At 45.0% G+C, this 25858-nt stretch overlaps 1 protein-coding gene across 1 annotated transcript in view; it reads right to left on the bottom strand.

Annotated features, from left to right (window-relative positions):
• The window catches only part of atp1b3a (ATPase Na+/K+ transporting subunit beta 3a), a 69772-nt gene that overhangs the window by 8809 nt on the left and 35105 nt on the right, over nucleotides 1–25858 (bottom strand). The window contains exons 3-5 of the mRNA XM_072571957.1: nucleotides 24006–24113; nucleotides 23731–23924; nucleotides 23590–23646 (exon numbers count right to left, since the gene is read on the bottom strand). Of these exons, the coding sequence (XP_072428058.1) occupies nucleotides 23590–23646; nucleotides 23731–23924; nucleotides 24006–24113 (359 nt within the window). The remainder of the gene's footprint in view (nucleotides 1–23589; nucleotides 23647–23730; nucleotides 23925–24005; nucleotides 24114–25858) is intronic.

Here is a 25858-nt window from a genome sequence, read left to right as displayed (position 1 = left end):
CGCCTCTGAACCCTCTGCAGCTTGGGAGTGTGTCCAGATCTACAGAAGAGTCAAGTGGCACATTATACAATAAAACAGTGAGTGGAGGACAGGGCATAAGCTCAGTCACTGACCCACTCCCAATATTTTCTTGATGGAATCTGCACTGAGCCTCTTAAACAAATGCAACAGTATTCTTTCCCCAATTGTTAAACTTCTAGATCGATCCGTTAACTCTTGAACTGAGTGATGCTGAATGCTGGGTAATTCTCAGGCATCTCTCTTGATTGCATGAACTTAAAGGTGTCCCAGGAAACCTCCATAGTACGTATGCAACCTGCTCCCTCACCACAACACCCACCCCTCCCCACCCCAACCCCACCCCGCTGTCCAATCTGAACACTTCTCAATGTCTTCTCTGAAACTAAAAGGGGGAATAGCTGACTGTTTCAGTGCCTTCAGGTTCCACAGCCAGATTGGTTGATTAAGTATTTCAGTTTTGAGAAACTTTAGCAGAGAGGGGAAGACTCAAATTGCAGGAAACCATCAAGCAGAGCAAGTAAACAAAACTGACACGAGGTTCTAGCACTGCCTCAATGTGACGGTGAATGTTGCCTGACAGGACCTTGGTTAGGCCACTGTTCGAATATTGCGTGCAATTCTGGTCTCCTTCCTATCAGAAAGATGTTGTGAAACTTGAAACGGTTCAGAAAAGATTGACAAGGATATTGCCAGGGTTGGAGGATCTGAGCTACAGGGAGAGGCTGAACAGGCTGGGGCTGTTTTCCCTGGAGCGTTGGAGGCTGAGGGGTGACCTTATAGAGGTTTACAAAATTGTGAGGGGCATGGATAGGATAAATAGACAGAGTCTTTTCCCTGAGGTGGGGGAGTCCAGAACTAGAGGGCATAGGTTTAGGGTGAGAGGGGAAAGATATAAAAGAGACCTAAGGGGCAACTTTTTCACACAGAGGGTGGTACGTGTATGGAATGAGCTGCCAGAGGATGTGGTGGAGGCTGGTACAATTGCAACATTTAAGAGGCATTTGGATTGGTATATGAATAGGAAAGGTTTGGAGGGATATGGGCCGGGTGCTGGCAGGTGGGACTAGATTGGGTTGGGATATCTGGTTGGCATGGACAGGTTGGACCAAAGGGTCTGTTTCCATGCTGTACATCTCTATGACTCTATGCACTGGTAAACAGTCCATCATCCTCCACATTCTACACCACAATTTGCTTCTTGTTTAAGCAATACCTCAAATGGCTTTTCATTGTGTACCTCTGCTGTATTTCACTTTACATAATAACTCCTTGCGACGTTACTTTTGACAGTATCTGGAAACCTGGAAGGCAGTAACAATCTGTCCAGTCCACTGGCTTCACACTCTCTACACGATCTGAAGGAACCAAAACTCTCACCAGCTGGATGCACACATGCCGAAGATTTTTTTTAATCAGCTCTCTAAATACTAATGAGATGTCCTGTGCCTCACAACAATCGGTCTCACAAACTCCTTCTCTTCAAAAAAGCAGCTGATCCATTCATTCATTCTCACCCAAATTCCTTGCCAGGTTTTAGAAGCTCCAAATGCCCCAATAAATTGAATAAGCTCCTTCACCCTCAATGTACACTCATCACTTTCCAGCCGTGACTACAGCCCTGTTCCTGTGCTGCTGATAAAAGACACCTATTGTCAAAGCTTCTTGTTTGGAGCTCACTGGGAAGAGCATAACTTATAGAAGCAGAATTAGGCCATTTGGCCCATCAAGTCGATCGTGGCTCATATGTTTCCCCTGCTTTCTCTCCATAATCCTTGATCCTCTGACTAATCAAGAACCTATACCTCTGTCTTAAATACACTCAATGCCTTGGTCTCTAAAGCCCTCTCTGCAGCAATGAGTTCCACAGAGTCCCCATAGTCTGGCTAAAGGCATTCCTCCTCACTTCTGTTCTAAAGGATCATCCCTTCAAGTTGCAGTCTCTCCTACTGGTGGAAACATCTTCTCCATGTCCACTCTATCCAGGCCTCTCAATATTCTATAAGCTTCAATCAGATCTCCTTTACTTATCTAACCTCCACTGAGTACAGACCCAGAGTCCTCAACCTCTCCTCATATGGCAAGCTCTTTAACTCCAGAATCATTCTTGTGAACCTCCTGTGGATCTCCTCGAAGGCCTGCACATCCTTCCTTAGATACTGGCCCAAAACTGCCCACAACGTTCCAAATGTGGTCTGACCAGAGTCTTATACAGCCTCAGCAGTACATCTCTGCCCTTGTATTCTAGCCCTCTTGAAATGAATGTTTACATTGCATTTGCCTTCCTAACTGCCAATGTTAACCTGAAGAGAATCCTGAACTAAACTATTTTAGTTTCAGATTTCTGAAGCTTTAGAAAATAGGTGGACTCTATTCTTCCTACCAAAGTGTGTAATCCCAACATTTCCACATTGTACTCCACCTGCCACGTCTTTGCCCACTTCCTAGCCTATCCAAGTCCTCATCACCTGCCTTTTCATCTTTATTTGTGTCATCTGCAAACTCAGCAACAGTGCCCACAGTTCCTTCGTCCAGATCGTTAATGTATAATGTGAATCGTTGTGGTCCCAACACTGACAGCTGCAGAAGGAAAATGACCCCTTTATCCCCACTCTCTGACTTCTGCTGGTCAGCCAATCCTCTATCCATGGCAGTACTTTGCCCCTTTAACACAACATGGACCCTTCTATAGCATCCTCCTGCACAGCACCTGGTCAAAGGCCTTCTGGAAATCCAAATGGATCACATTCACTGTCTCCCTGTTGTCTAACTCACTCATTACCTCCTCAAAAATTTGTTAGACATGACCTCTCCTTGATGAAGCCATGCTGACTCAGCGCCATTTTACTCTGGTCCAAGTACTCTGCAATCCCATCCTTAATAATGGACTTAACAACAAAGATCAGGCTAAACAGACCAACATTTGTACTGTATACAGTATGTTGCTGGCCATTATATTGTACATAATGTTAGTATTTCCCTTTAATTGATATTCTTGCAAATTGCCCTGGTGTACGTGATGTATAAAACATTGACAAGCATGTCTTTTTTTCTCAGTACTACTCAAGTTCTGTATTACCAAATCTCTATTTACACTATTTATAATTTCCTCTATTCCACCATCAACAATTACCATATTCCCAGCCACTATAATGTTATCTCATCTCTGCTTTCAAACACCCCCTCAATCCCTTTGTGTTTTGCTACCTTCTCCATGCACACCCACACCCCTATTAACCCTTTCCAGCCATGTCCAAGCAAGTTCAAGGAAACAGGAGCTACGATTCAGAGGATGAAGTGTTGTACAGTTTTGAGATTGTTTTGTTAAACTATACAAGGCACGAGTCAGAATATGCCTGGAACACAGTGAACATTTTTGGACCCCTTATCTCAGGAAAGAAGTGTAGACATTGGAGGCAGCCCAGAGAAGGTTCACTCAGCTGACCCCAGGTATGGAGGTGGCCTGTACTCACTGGAATTTAAAAGATTGAGAGGTGACCTCATTGAAACATTCAAGCTTCCAAGGGGAGTCAACAGGAGAGGTTGTTACCCCTTGTGGGAGAGTCGAGGACCAGACAGCATCATCTCAGAATAAGGGGTTGCACATTTAAGACCGAAATGATAAGGAATGTCTTCTCTCTGGGGGAGGGTGGGGAGTGAATCTGTGGAACTCTTTACTGCAGACAGCTATCGAGGCTGGGTCATTCGAGGCTGAGATAGACTGCTTTCTAATCAGGAAGGGAATCAAGGGCTATGGGGTAAAGGCAGGAAAGTGGAGTTGAGGGTTATTACATCAACTGTGATCTCATTAAGTAGTGCATGGGCTGAATGTTCTAATCCTGCTCTTGCATCTTACAGTGTTAAATGGGAATAGTTTTCAAGGCCATTGATACAGAGACGAGTATACATTTCAGATTTCTTAACTGAAGTTAGGTTTCACGAGATGGTGGGATTTGAACTGCAGTGCCTGAGCTTTAACCTTGAGTTGGATTAGTCCCCCAGTGACATTGTCACCAACCCTCCCTCTCCCTTACTGCCTCATTATGTACGTTTGTAATCGAAGCGTAATCTTGAAATGGAACGTTTGTACTTGAACAATTTCAGTGCTACAGCATGCAATATCAACATGAGTAAAGAAAATCAAAACTTGTTAATGGACACTGTTCTGTAAGTTGGGTACACAGAATACTTGATTTGCCTTTGTGCAGCTTACATGGTCACTGAATGTTAGACCCCCTGAAGTTTTTCATGTTATCAAATAATACTACCCCACCGCAAGTTTGCAGAATGGAAGTAAAATGACATGACCATCAAAACTAAAATTAGAGGTCTCCCCTTCCTAGAATTTGTGAAAGAGATGGCAAGAGAAATAATGTTCCCTGGCAAGACGCAAACTCCCTCACCAATGAAGTGCTGGTGAAATGGTCCAATGGAGACTTACTTGATTTGCCAGTATTTTAGGCCTTGAATTGGTCAATTAATGGCCACACAAAGGCCTCAAACCACCACCTGCCAAACAGGTGGGAAAAATGGCCAGTTTCCCAACTGGAAAACTGGAATTAGTCTCTGGAAACCAGGGTTTCCTATTGACCATAGAGTCAAACAACCCTTTTGTCCAACTCGTCCATGCCGACCAGATATCCTAAATAAATCTAGACCCATTTGCCAGCACACGGCCCATATCCCTCCAAACCTTTCCTGTTCATATACCCATCCAGATGCCTTTTAAATGTTGTAATTGTACCAGCCTCCACCACATCCTCTGGCAACAGCTCATTCCATACACGCACCACCCTCTACATGAAAATGTTGTCCCTCAGATCCCTTTTAATCTTCCCCCTCTCACCTTAAACCTATGCCCTCTAGTTTTGGACTCCTCCCACCCCAGGGAAAAGACCTTGTCTATCTACCCTATCCATGACCTTCATGATTTTATAAACCTCACCCCTCAGCCTCCGATGCTCCAGGGAAAACAGCCCCAGCCTGTTCAGCCTCTCCCTATAGCTCAGATCCTCCAACCCTGGCAACATCCTTGTAAATCTTTTCTGAACCCTTTCAAGTTTCACAACACCCTTCCTTTAGCAGGAGGACCAGAATAGAATACAGTATTCCAAAACGCCTATACTCAATACTCTGACCAACAAAAGAAAGCATATCAAACACTTCCTTCACCATCCTTTGTGCCTGTCATTCCACTTTGAAGGAACAATGAACTGCACTAAGGACCTTACCATTAACTACATGAGTCCTATCCTGATTTGCTTTCCCAAAATGCAGCACCTCACATTTGTCCAAATTAAACACCATCTGCCACATCTTGGCCCATCTGATCAAGATCCCGTGGTACTCTGAGGTAACCTTCTTCGTTGTCCACTACACCTCCAATTTTGGTGTCATCTGCAAACTTACTAACTGTACCTCCTATGTTCACATCAAAATCATTTATGTAAATGACGAAAAGCAGTGGACCCAGCACCGATCCTCGTGGCACTCCACTGGTCACAGGCCTCCAGTCTGTAAAACAACCCTCCACCACCACCCTCTGTCTTCTACCTTTGAGCCAGTTCTGTATCCAAATGGCTAGTTCTCCCTGTATTCCATGAGATCTAACCTTGCTAATCACTCTCCCATGGGGAACCTTGTCGAATGCCTTACTGAAGTCCATATAGATCACAGCTACTGCTCTGCCCTCATCAATCCTTTTTGTTACTTCTTCAAAGAACTCAATCAAGTTTGTGAGACATGATTTCCCACGCACAAAGACATGTTGACTCCCTTTTCAGTCCCTACCTTTCCAAATGCATTCCTTCCAACAACTTGCCCACCACTGAGGTTAGGCTCACTGGTCTGTAGTTCCTTAGCTTGTCCTTACCACCTTTCTTAAACAGTGGCACCATGTTAGCCAACCTCCAGTCTTCTGGCACCTCACCTGAGGCCATCAATGATACAAATATCTCAGAAAGGAGAATGACAATCACTCCCCTAGCTTCCCACAGAGTTCCGGGGTACACGTAAATAGGTCCTGGGGATTTATCCATCTTTACGCATTTTAAGCTATCCAACACCTTCTTCTCTGTAACAGGGCACATTTCAAGATGTCACTATTTGTAGATTAGATTAGATTCCCTACAGTATGGAAACAGGCCATTTGGCCCAACAAAGCCACACCAAACCTCCGAAGAGTAACCCACCCAGACCCATTCCCCTACCCTATATTTAAACCTCATTCATGCACCTAACACTATGGGCAATTTAGCATGGCCATTTCACCTGACCTGCACGTCATGGGAAACCGGAGTACTTGGAGGAAACCCACGCAGACACGGAGAAAATGTATGAACTCCATATAGACAGTCACCCGAGGCTAGAATCGAACCCGGGCCCTTGGATCTGTGAGGCAGCTGTGCTAACCACTGAGCTACCGTGCCACCCAATGTAACAGTGGGTTTTGTTTGCCCCCAATCTGTGCGCAGTTAGTGGCATTGTCTCTGACTCCTCTTCCAGCAACACCACTTCACAAGAAATCATTTACCTTCTCACCAGCGCATTTCCTGATGACTAGGCCTCAACTAACAGCCTCCAGTCAGTGGCATCTGCCAAAGGAGAGCTCCACATTGCTGGTCTGCTTTTACCAAGCTGATGGGCTCGCAAATGTTTAAAATCTCGCTCATTAGCGATGTGGGTGTCTCTGGCAGATACAAGGGCAGCAGATACATGGGAACACCACCCCCTGCAAGTTCCCCTCCAAGCCCCTCACCATCCTGACTTAGAAATATATCACCATTCCTTCACTGTCACTGGGTCAGGATCCTAAAGTTCCCTCCCTAATGGCATTGTGGGTCAACCCACAGCACATGGACTGCAGCAGTTCAAGAGGGCAGCTCACCCCCAACTTCTCAAGGGTAATTAGTGATAAACAAACACTAACCCAGCTTGCAATACTCACATTGCAGGCATGTTTTTTTAAAATGGTTCATGGGATATAGGTATCACTAGGTAAGGCCCATTTATTACCCATCCCTAATTGCCCAGAGGGCAGTTAAGAGTCAAGACATTGCTGTGGGTCTGGAGTCACATGTAGGTCAGACCAGATAAGGATGGCAGTTTCCTTCCCTAAAAGATGTTAGTGACCCAGATGGGTTTTTCCTGACAATAGTCACCATTTAGACTCTTAATTTTAGAATATCTTGGAATTCAGATTTCCCCATTAACTATGGTGGGATGCAAACCCAAACCTTTCCTATTGATGGACCTATCCAAATGTCTTTTATTATATGTTGCAATTGTGCCCACAGCCATCACGTCTTCAGCAAGTTTATTCCACACACGACCACTCTGTGTAAAACATTTGACGCTTGAGAGGTCTTTTTTAAACCTCTCTCATCTCACCTTAAAAATGTGTCCCCTAGTGTTGAAATCCTCCATCCTAGAGAAAAGACAGCCACCATTAACCTTATCTACACCCCTCATTATTTCATAGACCGAACCCCAGATGTGGCCGACTGCCAATAATTTACAACATATTGAGTAAACATAAATTAAACTATTAATCAAATTCCACTCATCAAATATCAGCAACTGCACCTGCTCATCAGGATATAGGCCACAAGTTTGAAGAATCTCCTCAGTACATTTACATTTCCACAAAGAAGGTGTGAGACTAGGAGAACAAACTGACTCTTAATGGATTAATGTTGCTGGGACATAAATGGAGAGAGAGTTCAACTTTGTATTTTGAATCAGGCCCCTTGCCAACTATAAATACAGAGAAAACCATCTACACTAAATGTGGGAAGACATGAAAAATCTACCTTTGAAGACGCATCCATAACGCCGCATCATAAAATCATGTTTTCTCCAATGCAGCTGAGAGCTGTTAGCTTTAATGGCGAGACTTGCTATGCCTCATCACCAAAGATCTGGGCTATCCATGGAAACCGTTATCTAATTCAGCAGAAAGTCAAAGCCAACTAAAGCAGGTTGCTATGAATTAGGGCCAGCAGTAGGACATTCTGCCCTTAGTCTGATCCACTATTCAATATGATCATGGAACCCCCTACCCCCACCTCACCCCCCCCCCCCCACCCAAAAACCACCACCCCACCCCCACCCCAACTCCACATTTTCACCTACCCAGCCCCCACCCACCTAAGTTGGTGCACTTTGGAAGTATGCAAAGCCAAGTAAGTCATGAATTATATTCTTGGTCACCATGACAACCATCCAGCACTGCAGTTTGACTCGCTAAACCATTCCGCCCTCCTCCAGCAATCATTTCCTGTGGTCCCTTGTGCACAAGCTAGCTCAGTTGGCTCAGTTGGCTCCTGGACAATAATCAGGAACAGTATCTTTAATAACCATGAGATAATCTTCAGCATCACTTCTGTCTTGACTGGAGTATTGGATGTGCTAGAACATTCTCCAACTAAACTTTTGAAAATTAATCCTTTTCTTAGACACCCTACTAAAAGCTGAGAGTTTTTCTTTCAGTTACTCACAGGACGTGACTGTCGTTAGCTGGGCCAGCACTTTTGCCCGTCCCTAGTTGCCCCATGAGAAGGTGGGGGTGAGTTGCCTTCTTGAACCACTGCAATCCATGTGCTGTGGTTTGTCCCACAATACCCTTCGGGACGGAGTTCCAGAATTTTGACCCAGCAACAGTAAAGGAACGGTGATGTAGTTCCAAGTCAGGATGGTGACTGGCTTGGAGGGGAACTTGCCAATGGCTGTGTTCCAATGTATCTGCTGCCCTATGTTTTAATGATCATTGCTAGGAATAGCTTAGTTTGCACAGTATATTGTACATAAAATCTGGTCCACTGGGGTGGATGGGGGATAAAGCATTCCAATTTAACAGTCAGACAATCTCTATCCAATCTCCATGTGCCCTGCTCCCAGTCCAACATTGGCACCTCCACACTACCTACAAAGTTGTGGAACCCATTTTGTATACGTCTCAGGCAAATGCTTAAAAAAAATGAGATCAACTTCCTGAATATGTAAATTATGGACCAAACACCTGTAACAGTATCGCAAACAAACCCATAAGATTCTTTGACCAAAGGCACAGTTGAGTTCTGGAACTTTCTTCTCCATAAGAACATGTCTGTATGAAGCCAGGAGTGCTGCTGTGATTCCCTGTGTTACACTCGAACCTCCCCCCAATCCTTTACTGCCTGCAGCCCACTCAGAGGGTCCCCACTTATAAAGGCAGGCAGATGGATCCTGGTACCTCCCTGGTACAGGGAGTCTGTATCAATAACCTATCAGAAATGTAGCTCAGTCTTCTTGATCCTCGGGTACATCTGAACATTAGCATGGACCAATGAGACTGTGTAAACAGTTTCTGTTCTTTACAATTTTACACTAGCCATCTACATTATGCTAACTCCTTAGTAGAAAGGGCGTGAGCATATTGAGAGCGATTTGCTTTCATTGTGCTGCCTTAACTTAGTCTTAAACAAAGAGAGCAACAAAATGACACAGAATCAAACGGGAATCTGCTCCTTCAGGGAAGAACATTTTCCTTTTCTTCCTCACCCATTCCCACAACGTCAGTGACAAGATGGCTGCCAGGGTAATCGAGAAGCTCCACCTGTTGGGGACCAGGCGATCAGTCTAACCAGAAGAACTCTGGAAATAGCACTCCAATGGCCACTGGTATAATTAGGAGCATGCAGGAATAGGAGTAGGCCGTTCAGTCCCTCAAACTGGTTCCACCATTCAATAAAATCACGGTGGATCTGTGGTCTAACTCAAACTGTTTTTTCTCTTCTATCCCTTAATATCTCTGCTTCACAAAAGTTTACCCCTCTCAGACTTAAAACTAACAATTGATCCAGCATTATTGGTGGAAATCTTGTATGACCCTTTGTATGTAGAATTGCTTCCTAACACCTCTTCAGAATGAGGCCTGAACCTGAAACGTCGATTCTCCTGCTCCTCGGATGCTGCCTGACCTGCTGCGCATTTCCAGCACTACTCTAACCTTGACTCTAATCTCCAGCATCTGCAGTCCTCATTTTCACCTACCTCTTCAGAATGTCTGGCCCTAATTGTTAGGGTCTATTCCCTTAATTCTACAGTCCACAAATAGCTTATCTTTATCTACCCTGTCTTTTCCTGTCAATGTCTTGAAGATTTCTGTCAGATCACTCCTTAACCTTCGAAATTCTAGAGAAAACAGGCTTCGACTGGGACAACACTACCATTATAGGGCAAGCCAAACAGAGAACAGCCAGGGAATTCCTAGAGGCATGGCACTCACCCACAGACTCTATCAACAAACACATCGACCTGGACCCAATATACCGGCCACTACAGCGGACAGCTTGAACTGACAACCGGAAGCGGCAGAGACAGGCCACAATAAATGCCGGAGGAAACAGCACAGAAGCGCTTCACAGGAGGATCCCAAGCACTGAGGATGTCACCGAGACAGGGGACGAAACGTTTGCAAGACAAATTCCCAGCTCGGCGAACAGAACCACAACAACGAGCACCCGAGCTACAAATCTTCTCACAAACTTCGAGGTATAATTCTTGTAAACTTACACTGTACCCCACCCCAAGGCCAATCCAATCTTATGATGCCCAGATATTCGCTCCAAGTGGGATCTGAACCCCCTGTGACTATTGCACCTCCCTCCTTCTCCCTCCCCTCCTGTACGGTCAGGCTGCTTTTGGCACCACAAACACGCCTCTGACTGCACTCCCCTGAGCAGTCCACACCTTCATCAGCTTCCAAACTGGACATCAGAATTGAGAGAGAGACATCTCCTGTAATTCTGTATTCCTGTAATCCCTGACTGTTTCCTCTTTTGATAGTTTGGGCACCCATTCCCTTCCTTCTTCTAGGCTGTCACGTCTGCAGGGTGATCCTCTCTCTGTATGTGCTATCAACCTACACTCAGCATCACACATTAGATTAGATTCCCTACAGTGTGGAAACAGACTCTTCGGCCCAACCAGTCCACAGTGACCCTCCAAAGAGTAACCCACCCAGACCCCTTTCTCTCTGACTCATGCACCTAACACTATGGGCAGTTTACCATGGCCAATTCACCTAACCTGCACATCTTTGGACTGTGGGAGGAAACCGGAACACCCGGAGGAAACCCACGCAGACACAGGGAGAATGTGCAAACTCCACACAGACAGTCACCCGAGGCTGGAATTGAACCTGGGACCCTGGTGCTGTGAGGCAGCAGTGCTAACCACTAAGCCACCGTGCCACCCCAAATGTCCTACAAAGTCTCCAGTCACTGTCTGGACCCCAAGATCGGGGTTTTGTATAACTGCAGCATCACTTCTGCAACCTTATGCACGAGTCCTTTAGATATAATGGTCAACATTCCATTAGCTTTCTTGATTACTTTCTGCACCTGTTCGTAACATTTTATAGGTCTGTGCACCTGAACCTTCAAGTCTGTTTGGACATCCACTGTATTTAACTTCATACTATCTGGAAAGTACCCTGATCCTTTCTTGCATCAAAAAGTTTGCCTATTTTGGAACCCAGCTGCTTTGATAGCTCCTAGTTTGACCCAGGCAGCTTGGCTACACGGTAGTAAACAGAGGATCCACTGCAATGATCAATCCAGCTCACACTGCTAACTCCAAAACCGCAGCTTCCATAACGTTCCATCACTGGGATCCAACAAAAACCTCAGGGGAAATCAGGGAACAAATTTGAGAAGCTGACCCAACATGTTCGTCAACATTTGGTCAGAAAATGTAACATTTTCTTGAGGGACAGGAGCACAATGGTAATGTCAGTGGGCTAGTAATCCAGCTGTGCAGATGAATGGTCCCAGTCACACAAGTTCAGACTGCATTATGGCATTTGGAGATATTTAAACATCTGAACAGAGGAGGTGGCTCCACAGATATCTCAATGTTCAGACCGTCAGTGCATCCAAGTGAAAAACAAGACAGGCAGAGGCATTGAAACCAATATCAGCCAGAACTGCAACTAGGTGATCAACCGGCATCTTCTGGTAAAGTTTCCTGAACCACAGATGGTGGTTTCCAGTGAATTCAATTCACTTTGTGTGATACCACAGAACGGTTCTTGGTGCTGGATGACAGAAACAGTTCTGAGCCTTATCCCAGATGGAGTACTAGACACATCCCTGGTTTCAACTGAATATGCCCAAGAACATGAAATGCTCCTCCAGTCTGCACAACAAACTGAACAAACTCAATCCAGCAAGTCATTGTCTTACCAACTGACTCAGAGTTATCAGTAAATGGATGGAAGGTGCAATCAAGCAGCACTCAAGAAGAAATAACCTGCTCCCTGATGCTCAGTTTAGTTTCCACCAGAGGCACCTTGCTCCAGAATTCACTACAGCTTTTCCCTAAACATCGTCGAAAGGGCAGGATCCCACAGGTTGAGGGATGCTGGGTGGGTGGGAGGACTTCCACATTGCACATGATCAACTGTAGCATCAAGGACCCCTGCCAATGTTGGTGTCAGTGGGTATGTGGGAAAACACTGCAGCTGGTTAGACTCATATCGAGCAGAAAGGAAGGATGTTGCATTCCCCAAGATCCATTAACAAAGCGTCTCTGCAAGAGTTCCTCAGGGTGGTACCCTCAGCCCAGCCATCTTCAATCAACCTTTCCTCCATCATAAAAGTCAGAGGAGACGTCTGTTGAAGACTGCACAATGTTCTGTACAATTTAGGACTCCTCAGATTGCTGAAGCACTCCACGCCCACACAGTGAACAACCTGAAGAGGATTCACATTTGTGCTGGTGTGGACCAAGTCCCATTTGTGTTTCACAATTGCCTGGCAACGACCATCTCCAGCAAAGAGAATCAAACCATTTCTCCACAACACATTTCATTACTGAGTCTCCCACTATAAAGGTCAGAGAGGTCACTGGCAACCAGACCAGCTACATGTCTGCCGTGGCTACAAGAGCAGGTCAGAATCTGGGAATCATATTGACAGTACCTCACCTGCCACCCTCTGTCCATCATCTACAGACCAGCAGTCACAAGGGAGCTATCTGGGGGACAGCAGCTGTGACACTCAGGAAACGTGACACCATCCAAGGTAACGTTGCCATGCATCACCTTAACCATTCACTCCCTGCATCACCAGTACACAGAGACAGTAAGGTGTAAGTGTGCAATGTCACAAAACTCCTTTGACTGTAGCATCCAAACTAGTTGCCTCTAACAGGACAGATACAGCCCCTACATGGGAGCTCCATCACTTGCAGGTTCCTCTCCAAGGCAATTATCATCCTGACCTGGATCCCTGTCAGTGTAACACAACCCAGGAATACCATCTCCAACATGGTGATGGTGCAATGTAAGCTGGCATGGTCTGGAGGGCATCAACAAGACTGCCCACTCCCAATTTCTCTACGTCATTGGGAGTGGACCAGCCACTAATGCTCACACTTCACAAACAAAACTAAATATCTCCAAAAAGAAAGTAAAGGCACTGGCACACTGCGCACAAAAACTATTCGATTCACATACTTCTTCTGAAAAGATGTCTCAAACAGTAGTACCTGTATATACAGTATACATAGACATTCCTGAGTGACATTTCTGTACAAAGCATTTTACAAATTATGGCCAGAACATGTTCCCCAGTGATAGAACGAAGTGGGCAGATGAAAAAGGGGGGTTTAACCACCTTGTCCTCTAGGCCACCACCCTCCTCCCTGGCCCACAAACTCTTGCAAACCTCTCCTTACCCCCTCCCCTACACCACAGTAATGGGCGGTATTTACTGGGACAGAGTTAATGGGCGGTTTTTACTGTGGCAGCTGTCACTTCTCAGAGTCCAATGATCCAGGGACGATCTGTAGTGAATTCCTTTGAAGTAGCTGTCATTCCCAATAATGCTGTCGGAACTCCCAGCTTGCCAGCAGCCAGATGCTCTGCGAGCAGGATTTACAGACACCAATGTCATAACGATTTTGAGAAGATTTCTCGCTCAGATTGAGGTTCTGGAAGTAGGTTTGCTTGTGAGCTGGAAGGTTCATTTTCAGACATTTCGTCACCATACTAGGTAACATCTTCAGTGAGCCTCTGAATGAAACACTGGTGGTGTAGTCCGCTTTCTATTTATATGTTTGAATTTCCTTGAGTTGGCCATGTCATTTCCTGTGGTGACATCACTTCCTATGGCAATGTTATTTCATGTTCTTTTTCTCAGGGAGTGGTAACTGGGATCCAAATCAATGTGTTTGTTGATAGAGTTCCGAATGGAATGCTATGCTTCTAGGAATTCTCGTGCGTGTCTCTGTTTGGCTTGTCCTAGGATGGATGTGTTGTCCCAGTCGAAGTGGTGTCCTTCCTCATCTTGAATGGATTGAATTGAATTTATTGTCACGTGTACTGAGGCACAGTGAAAAGCTTTGTCTTGCAAACAATACATGAAGATCACAGAGTTAAGTTGTATAGATAGTAAATAATAGGTAAACAGCAGCAAAAACAAAAACACAGGTACAAGTGAATGTTAAGAGTTTGAGAGTCCTTTCAGTATTCTAACAACAGTTGGGTAGAAACTATTACAAAACCGGCTGATGTGTGTGTTCAGGCTTCTGTACCTTCTCCCCGATGGTAGAAGTTGTAGAAAAAAATTGCCAGGGTGGAATGGATCTTTGAGAATGCTGGCGGCCTTTCCTTGACAGAGGGCCTGATAGATGGATTCTATAGATGGGAGGTTGACCTTTGTGATTGTCCAGGCTGAGTGCACCACTCTCTGTAACCGTCTCCAATCTTGAATGGTACAGTTACCATACCAGGTAGTGATACATCCAGATTGAATGCTCTCGACAGCAGACCTATAAAAGTTGGCAAAAGTATTCGCCGTCATGCCAAATTTCCTCAATTGAAGGATACTAGTGAGAGTGGGTCACTAGAGAACCAAATCACAGCCCTACTCAAAAAACTTCAGAAATCTGGAGAAATAAATAAGACAGACTTCCAAAAAAATGAAACCAGATGGATCCAATACTCCACGCTTCTATGGATTACCCAAAATTCACAAACCAGAAGTCCCCTCAGACCCATAGTCTTGCTACCTGGAACACCAACTTACAGACTGGCCAAGGAGCTACACCAAAGACTAAAACACTTAGAAGGGTCACGCCACTCCATCCACTCCAGCCAACAACTGCTGAAGACCAAAAGACACTAAGATAGAAGAGGATGAAATAATGGTCTCCTTTGATGTAACAGCCCTGTTTACATCAATCAACATTAACCTGGCCAAGGAAACACTGACTACACTATTAGAAGACCCAAAGACACATACACCAAACACCACCAACCTCATCAGCAAGGACAGTATCGTCAAGCTAGTGGACCTATGCCTTACCACTCACTTCACCTTCAACAACAAAACCTACAGACAAATCAGCAGAACACCCATGGGATCTCCGATATCACGGTTCTTAGCAGAGGCAGTAATGCAGAGACTTGAACAAACAGCTCTGCCAACCATCCAACCTAAACTCTGGGTCTGCTACGTGGATGACACCTTTGTCATCACTAAATGAAACAAGTTAGAGGAAACCTTCCAGACCATCAATAATACCCTTACTGGCATAAAATTCCCTAAAGAGGAGGAAAACAACATCAAACTGCCATTCCTAGATGTTACAGTCGAGCGAACATCCAATGGGGAACTTCACACCAGCATCTACAGGAAAAAATACATATGGACCAAATATTGAACTACAGAAGCAATCATCCAAACAACCACAAACAAAGCTGCATTAGAACATTATTTCAATGAGCCACCACACACTGCAGCACAGAGGAACTACACAGAGCAGAGGAAAATCACCTATACTCTGTATTCAAAAAGAATGGGTACCCAATGAACACAGTCCGCCGATTTCTGAGCAACAAACTCAAACAAACAGACAAAACATGTCCAGAAACCCTAGCCACTCTCCCCTACATCAAAGACATCTCGGAAATGACTGCCAGACTACTCAGACCCCTTGGCATCATGGTAGCCCACAAACCCACCAACACACTAAAACAGCAGATAATGAACTTGGAAGACCCTTTACAGACAACAAGCAAAACTAATGTCATTTGCAAAATACCGTGCAAGGACTGTAACAAACACTACATTGGACAAACAGGCAGAAAACTACCTATCCACCAGGATACATGATCATCAAGTAACCACAAAACAACATGACCCACTCTAACTGGTATCCTCAAGAGGAAGGACACCACTTTGACTGAGACAACACATCTATCCTAGGACAAGCCAAACAGGGACATGCACGAAAATTCTTAGAGGCATGGTCTTCCAACCAAACTATCAACAAACACATTGACTTAGATCCCATTTACTACCCCCTGAGAAAAAGAACATGAAATGACATTACCATAGGAAATGAGGTTACCACAGGAAATGAAATCACCAACCATGGAAACTCAAACATATAAATAGAACACCACCGGTGCATCATGCGGAGTATGGTGACGAAACATCTGAAAACGAACCTTCCAACTCAGCGAGCAAACTTACATCTACAACAAATATCACAAACTGTACTCAGGAAGCACTTGATTAGATAATGCTTTGCCCTAGGGATTAACAAGAATTATCCCATTGCTTCCCCAACCACTTGACATGGACCACATCAGGAACAGTAAATGCCACCCAGTAACACCGTCCCAGTAAATGCTGCCCCAGTAACACCACCCCAGTAAATACCACCCAGTAACACCGCCCCAGTAAATACCACCTAGTAACACCTCCCCAGTAAATACCGCGCAGTAACACCGTACCAGTAAATACCACCCAGTAACACCTCCCCAGTAAATGCTGCCCCAGTAACACCACCCCAGTAAATACCGCCTAGTAACACCTCCCCAGTAAATACCGCCTAGTAACACCTCCCCAGTAAATACCGCCCAGTAACACCGTACCAGTAAATACCACCCATTAACACCGCCCCAGTAAATGCCGCCCATTAACACTGCCCCAGTAAATATCGCCCAGTAACACCGTCCCAGGAAATACTGCCCAGTAACACTGTCCCAGTAAATATCGCCCAGTAACACCGCCCCAGTAAATATCGCCCAGTAACACCGCCCCAGTAAATACCGCCCATTAACACTGCCCCAGTAAATATCGCCCAGTAACACTGCCCCAGTAAATACCGCCCAGTAACACCGACGCAGTAAATACCACCCAGTAACACCGTCCCAGTAAATACCACCCATTAACACTGCCCCAGTAAATACCGCCCAGTAACACTGCCCCAGTAAATACCGCCCAGTAACACCGTCCAAGTAAATACCGCCCAGTAACACCGCACCAGTAAATATCGCCCAGTAACACTGTACCAGTAAATACCACCCAGTAACACCGTCCCAGTAAATACCGCCCAGTAACACCGTACCAGTAAATACCACCCATTAACACCGCCCCAGTAAATGCCGCCCATTAACACTGCCCCAGTAAATATCGCCCAGTAACACCGTCCCAGGAAATACTGCCCAGTAACACTGTCCCAGTAAATATCGCCCAGTAACACCGCCCCAGTAAATATCGCCCAGTAACACCGCCCCAGTAAATACCGCCCATTAACACTGCCCCAGTAAATATCGCCCAGTAACACTGCCCCAGTAAATATCGCCCAGTAACACTGCCCCAGTAAATACCGCCCAGTAACACCGACGCAGTAAATACCACCCAGTAACACCGTCCCAGTAAATACCACCCATTAACACTGCCCCAGTAAATACCGCCTAGTAACACCTCCCCAGTAAATACCGCCCATTAACACTGCCCCAGTAAATATCGCCCAGTAACACTAGCCCAGTAAATACCGCCCAGTAACACCGACGCAGTAAATACCACCCAGTAACACCGTTCCAGTAAATACCACCCATTAACACTGCCCCAGTAAATACCGCCCAGTAACACTGCCCCAGTAAATACCACCCAGTAACACTGCCCCAGTAAATACCGCCCAGTAACACTGCCCCAGTAAATACCGCCCAGTAACACCGACGCAGTAAATACCACCCAGTAACACCGTCCCAGTAAATACCACCCATTAACACTGCCCCAGTAAATACCGCCCAGTAACACTGCCCCAGTAAATACCACCCAGTAACACTGCCCCAGTAAATACCGCCCAGTAACACCGTCCCAGTAAATACCGCCCAGTAACACCGCACCAGTAAATATCGCCCAGTAACACTGTACCAGTAAATACCACCCAGTAACACCGTCCCAGTAAATACCGCCCAGTAACACCGTACCAGTAAATACCACCCATTAACACCGCCCCAGTAAATGCCGCCCATTAACACTGCCCCAGTAAATATCGCCCAGTAACACCGTCCCAGGAAATACTGCCCAGTAACACTGTCCCAGTAAATATCGCCCAGTAACACCGCCCCAGTAAATATCGCCCAGTAACACCGCCCCAGTAAATACCGCCCATTAACACTGCCCCAGTAAATATCGCCCAGTAACACTGCCCCAGTAAATACCGCCCAGTAACACCGACGCAGTAAATACCGCCCAGTAACACTGTACCAGTAAATACCACCCAGTAACACCGCCCCAGTAAATACCGCCCATTAACACTGCCCCAGTAAATATCGCCCAGTAACACTGCCCCAGTAAATACCACCCATTAACACTGCCCCAGTAAATACCGCCTAGTAACACCTCCCCAGTAAATACCGCCCAGTAACACTGTACCAGTAAATACCACCCAGTGACACCGTCCCAGTAAATACCGCCCAGTAACATCGCCCCAGTAAATATCGCCCAGTAACACTGTACCAGTAAATACCACCCAGTAACACCGTCCCAGTAAATACCGCCCAGTAACACCGCCCCAGTAAATATCGCCCAGTAACACTGTACCAGTAAATACCACCCAGTAACACCGCCCCAGTAAATACCGCCCATTAACACCGCCCCAGTAAATACCGCCCAGTAACACCGCCCCAGTAAATACCGCCCAGTAACACCGCCCCAGTAAATATTGCCCAGTAACACTGTACCAGTAAATACCGCCCAGTAACACCGTCCCAGTAAATACCGCCCAGTAACACCGCCCCAGTAAATACCACCCAGTAACACCGTTCCAGTAAATACCGCCCAGTAACACCGCCCCAGTAAATACCACCCAGTAACACCGTCCCAGTAAATACCGCCCAGTAACACCGTCCCAGTAAATACCGCCCAGTAACACCATCCCAGTAAATACCGCCCAGTAACACCGCCCCAGTAAATATCGCCCAGTAACACCGTCCCAGTAAATACCGCCCAGTAACACCGTCCCAGTAAATACTGCCCAGTAACACCATCCCAGTAAATACCACCCAGTAACACCGCCCCAGTAAATATCGCCCAGTAACACCGCCCCAGTAAATACCGCCCAGTAACACCGCCCCAGTAAATACCGCCCAGTAACACCGCCCCAGTAAATACCGCCCAGTAACACCGTTCCAGTAAATACCGCCCAGTAACACCGACCCAGTAAATACCGCCCAGTAACACTGCCCCAGTAAATATCGCCCATTAACACCGCCCCAGTAAATATCGCCCATTAACACCGTCCCAGTAAATACCGCCCAGTAACACCGTCCCAGTAAATACCGCCCAGTAACACCGCCCCAGTAAATACCACCCATTAACACTGCCCCAGTAAATACCGCCCAGTAACACCGTCCCAGTAAATACCGCCCAGTAACACCGTCCCAGTAAATACCGCCCAGTAACACCGTTCCAGTAAATATCGCCCATTAACACTGCCCCAGTAAATACCGCCCAGTAACACCGTCCCAGTAAATACCGCCCAGTAACACCGTCCCAGTAAATATCGCCCAGTAAAACTGTCATTCCATGGAAGCTGTCAGACGTACTCAGCATTTCCAACACTTTCTCGACTAGTGGGAGAACTTGTTGAAAAGACAGTGTTGGTTGCTGTCTTCATCAACAAGAGCTGAATCCCAAGAGTAATGGGTCAGTGTCACTTTTGTTGGGGTAAGAGCTGAGAAAGGAAAATAGATGGTGAATGGTCTATCCATGTAGGAATGCAAATACAATTTTATTGGAAGATTAGACACCATTTCATTCAAACAGTGAGGCAGAATTTTCCAAGTTGACAAGACTGGTCATGCTGATGGGATTGATTGGTTGCAGGGGGTAAGAGGGCGGTATGAGTTTCAACTTTGCTTAATTCTTTGCTTTCATTGATCTTCATTTGTTGATGTCTCATTAACTAGTCATCTCCAACACTACATGTATCTTACTCTTTATGCAAGTCACTCTCTGATCCTCTCTCTCACTTTCCACATGTCTCTGACCAATTGCCTCTCATATGGTGTCTTTCATTATAGAAGCCTTCTTAGTATTTTTTAAAATTCATTCACAGAATGTGGATATCGTTGGCTAGGGTAGTAACTAGAGTCCCTCTCTAACTTCCCAGGAGGTAAATCACATTGCTTTGGGTAAGGAGTCACGTGTAGGTCAGACCAAGTAAGGGTGATAGTGAACCACATGGACCTTTCCTGACAATCAACAATGGTTTCATGGTCATTTTCTAATTGCGCCATCTGCCGTTGCAGGATTCGAACCCAGTCCCCAGAACATTACCTGAGTTTCTGGATTAATAATCTAGTGATAATACCATTGGGCCATCCCCATGATGCACTGCTTGTTTCTGTGCTTCTCCCACTTTTCTTTTACTCTCACCTGTCAAAGGCAGCTGGAGGCAGACACGGAACTCCAAATCTTTGGAACCACGGCAAGGATCTTGATGGAACCTGAGGCATGTCATGTGTTCGCTGAGTCGGCGGGTTAAGGGCGAAGGATGGGAGCTGGCACTTAGGGAGCAAGCTTGGGCTCAACGAGGAAGTGGGAAGCTGGGTCTCAACTACAGAACAATAATTTGACCAGGAGCACAGGGACTGATAACCATATAAGCAACATTACATTTATGGTCAAATAGGAACAGAATAAAGCAGATCTGCAGGATATAATTCATAACTAGAGAAAAGAAAATCCTTACATATAAATATTGAATAAGAATGTTATTCCATCAGATAAATACCCAAGTACGAAATCATATCGAAGTACAATTGGAAAACTAAACTTTCAACGTTTTAATTATACAGAGGAATCTTGATAATCGCGAGGTCCCGACGTTTGGCTAAACTCTGTTATCTGACATTCGATTATCCAAACACTCGATTATCCAAACACTCAATTAATATCAGCATTTTAAAACCTTATATAAGTTAGCAATAGATTAGAATTCCAATCAATGTACACATAACCAATATGTAATATCAGAAATGCAAACTCCAGGAACCAAACTCACAGAGGCTCTCTCTGGTCATGGGCAGTGCAACAAGTCTTTATTTTACTTAAATGTCAGAAGGGAAAAGGAAGTTTAGTATGGAGGAAATTGGAAAGATCAATCATAAATTTTAAAAGGTGCAAGTTAAAAATTGGGAAACGAGCTTTGAAATAGGCAATGGGAAGCGTGATTAAAAGAACAAAGTGTTCTCCAAAATGTATAGGAGACGGGAAAGGCTTGTGGTATATTTTCAGTAACTAGGGTAAAAGTTCCTCTCAACTCTACCTCAAAATTATTTGATTCCGAAGAAGGATCACTGGATTCGAAAAAATGACTCTGCTTCTCTCCCCACAGAAGCTGCCAGACCTGCTGAGTTTCTTTGTTTGTTTTAGATCTCCAGCATCCGCAGTTCTTTGTATTATTTTACAGTAGTTGGACTGTGGTATTGCTACTTGTTCAACTCTGATGCACTCTGAAGCTTTGAACTTCAAGATTGGGAGTTCCTTTCATAAATTTCCCCATAAAAGATGAAGATATTTTATCCAGAATAATGGGGGGGGGGCAGAGTAGGGTGCTAGATAGGTGAAAGAACCAACATATCCCTACATGCGTCTGTATATATATATATACACAGAGGCACACACACACACACACACACCTGCAGAAACTGGCAAAGGTTATGTTTCAAGTCTGGTACAACTCTTCTTCAGAACTGAAAGGTGTTGGAAAATGTCTTATACTTTTGAAAGAAGCAGAGGCCCAATGTAAACGACAAAGGGATTGTTAATGGTGGTGAAAGAGAAAGAGAAAAATAGATGTAAAATTGTTGTGAATTCAGTTGTTAAAGGGAGAGAATGGGTCCTTTGTCTGTGTGTGTGTGTGTGTGTGTGTGAGTATGTCAGCATGTGTCTATGTCCCTGTGTCTGTGTCTATCAGTGTGACTGTGTGTGACTGTGTGTGTGCATGCCAGCATGTGTCTGTGTCTATCAGAGATAGCGCAAAAGCAAGAGACAGCGCTAAAGAGAGGTTGAGAAAGGGGGAAGGGAAGGGAGAGGGAGCAGTGCTGAGGTAGAAAACAAGCTTTTGTTGCTGAAGCTAGCATTCTGATTCGTTGGAACAATGAAACAGGCTCAAGACAGAAACATTACCATGGGAGGAGGGTGCTTCATTGTGATGTCACCATGGGAGGAGGGTGCTTCATTGTGATGTCACCATGGGAGGAGGGTGCTTCATTGTGATGTCACCATGGGAGGAGGGTGCTTCATTGTGATATCACCACGGGAGGAGGGTGTTTCATTGTGATGTCACAGTGGGAGGAGGGTGCTTCGTTGTGATGTCACCATGGGAGGAGGGTGCTTCATTGTGAGGTCACCATGGGAGCAGGGTGCTTCATTGTGATGTCACTGTGGGAGGAGGGTGCTTCATTGTGAGGTCACCATGCGAACAGGGTGCTTCATTGTGATGGCAAACAATCAAGAGGACAGGGGATTCCGATGGACAGAGCAGGTTTATCTCCAGCTTTCAACATTCAATTCAATTACTTCAGCATCATGTCTGTTCTGTCATTCTCTCCTCACCCCAGCACACAAACACTCCCATACATACTCACGCATACACACAAACACTCCCATAAAAACACACACACACACACACACACACTCTCTCTCGCTCTCTCTCTCTCTCTCATTCTCTCTCTTTGACACCTTAGTTCACACCATCTTACATTTCTTTTTCTCTTTCTCTACCACATACAACCCCTTTGTCTTTTGCACTGGGTCTCCACTCTGTCAAAAGTACAGAAAACCCATTTTCCAATCCCTTTTAGTTCTGACAAAAGTCAGAGAATCATAGAATCCCCATAGTGTGGAAGCAGGCCATTTGGTCCATTGAGTCACACCACCTCTCCGAACAGCACCCCACCCAGATCCATTCCCTACCCTATCCCTGTATTCCTGCATTTCACCTCTTCGATTGCACATCCTTGGACACTATGGGGCAACTTCGCATGGGGGCCAATCCACCTAACCTGCATATTGTTTTTGAAACATGGACTGTCAGATTTGCTGAGTTTCTCCAGCATTCTGTGTTTGTTTCGGATTTCTAGCATCCGCAGTATCTTGCCTTCTCAACTCTATGGAATGTTTATTGCCATGTTTAACCATGTCCTAAACAGAATCACTGGCAACTAAAAACATGACAAAAGTAGAATGCAACACGGAAAAATAGATTTTTACTAACCTTGGATGTACAGTTTACTACAGGATTACTTCCTCCACCTGCCTCTAACCCAATTATCTAGAAATAAAATTGGAAGATTTAGTTTCAAAAGCAGCTCCTTAAGAATATTTTCAAACAAGATATTTCTTAAGGAATACTTACTCTATTCATTTTAACAAGGACACACGGTTTTCCTTCGTTATAGCCAAAAGTGTTATTGTTATTACCAGAGCATTCACCAAGTGTTGTCCGGTTAAACTGACATGCCTTTTTCTCTGCTATAATATCTGGCTGAATGAGGTACTTGCCGGGGTGACACAGAATGTTTTTTTGTGCTTGTATCAAATCATCATAAGCTATTAAAGAAGAAGCATTGAAACAAGAATGAGTTCAGTAAAAGAGGAACATTGAAAATATTCAATTCAATCAGTACTTACGTTTTAGAAATCCATCAAGAGCACTGATATATTTTTCATAAGATTTATAATCAGATTTGTTAAATACAATTTCCAGGGAAGATCCCACTTTTGGTCTAATCATAAGACCTACAAATAAAGAACATAAACTGCAATTAGTTTGTCAAATTGTACATTAAAGAATATATCAAAAATGTTTTAAATATCCAGCCACATACCCTTTATTTTCAGATCTAGGTGACCTTCTGTGTTTTCGCTGTATTTCAAACAATATTGAAGGTTTGGCTAAAAAGGAAGATACACGGACCCAGATTTTGTGGTATTTTCCAGTGAACTTAAGAGTCATAGAGATGTACAGCACGGAAACAGACCCTTTGGTCCAACTCGTCCATGCCAACCAGATATCCCAACCCAATATGGTTCCACCTGCCAGCACCTTGCCCATATCCCTCCAAACCTTTCATATTCATATACCCATCCAAATGCCTCTTAAATGTTGCAATTGTACCAGCCTCCACACTTCCCCTGGCAGCTCATTCCATACACATACCACCCTCTGCATTATTTCTTTCCAATCTCACCCTAAACCTATGCCCTGTAGTTCTGGACTCTCCCACAACAGGGAAAAGACTTTGTCTATTTACCCTATCTGCCCCTCATAATTTTATAGATGTCTATAAGGTCACCCCTCAGCCTCCGACACACAAGGGAAAACAGCCCTAGCCTATTCAACCTTTCCCTATAGCTCAAAACCTCCAACCCTGGCAACATCCTTCTAAATCTTTTCTGAACCCTTTTGAGTTTCACAACAACTTTCCGATAGGAAGGAGACCAGAATTGCACACAATATTCCAACAGCCCATTGACACACCTGATCAAGATCCTGTTGTAATTTGAGGTAACCTTCTTCGCTGTCCATTACATCTCCAATTTTGGCGTCATCTGCAAACTTACTAACTGTATCTCCTATGTTCACATCCAATCATTTATATAAATGATGTAAAGTAGTGGACCCAGCACAGATCCTCGTGGTATTCCACTGGTCACAGGCCTCCAGTCTGAAAAACAACCCTCCACCACCACCCTCTGTCTTCTACCTTTGAGCCACTTCTGTATCCAAATGGCTAGTTTTCTCTGTATTTCATGAGATCCAATCTTGCTAATCAGTCTCCCATGGGGAACCTTGTCAAATGCCTTACTGAAGTCCATATAGATATGTCCTCATCAATCCTCTTTGTTACTTCTTCAAAGAACTCAACCAAGTTTGTGAGACATGATTTCCAATGCACAAAGCCATGTTGACTATCCCTAATCAGTCCTTGCCTTTCCAAATACATGTACATCCTGTCCCTCAGGAATCCCTCCAACAACTTGCCCACCACTGAGGTCAGGCTCACCGGTCTATAGTTCTCTGGCTTGTCTTTACCGCCCTTCTTAAACAGTGGCACCCATGTTAGCCAACCTTCAGTCGTCCGGCACCTCACCTGTGACTATCGATGATACAAATATGTTAGCAAGAGGCCCAGCAATCACGTCCCCAGCTTTCCACAGAGTTCTAGGGTACACTAGAGACCAGTGAGCCTGACCTCAGTGGTGGGCAAGTTGTTGGAGGGAATCCTGAGGGACAGGATGTACATGTATTTGGAAAGGCAAGGACTGATTAGGGATAGTCAACATGGCTTTGTGTGTGGGAAATTATGTCTCACAAACTTGATTGAGTTTTTTGAAGAGGTAACAAAGAAGATTGATGAGGGCAGAGCAGTAGATGTGATCTATACTGTCTTCAGTAAGGCGATTCGACAAGGTTCCCCATGGGAGACTGATTAGCAAGGTTAGATCTCATGGAGTACAGGGAGAACTAGCCATTTGGATAC

The sequence above is a fragment of the Chiloscyllium punctatum genome, chromosome 6 (genome assembly GCF_047496795.1).
Source record: "Chiloscyllium punctatum isolate Juve2018m chromosome 6, sChiPun1.3, whole genome shotgun sequence".
Lineage (NCBI taxonomy): Eukaryota > Metazoa > Chordata > Chondrichthyes > Orectolobiformes > Hemiscylliidae > Chiloscyllium > Chiloscyllium punctatum.
Note: the sequence above shows the minus strand (reverse complement) of the source record. Positions and strands in the feature narration are given on the sequence as shown.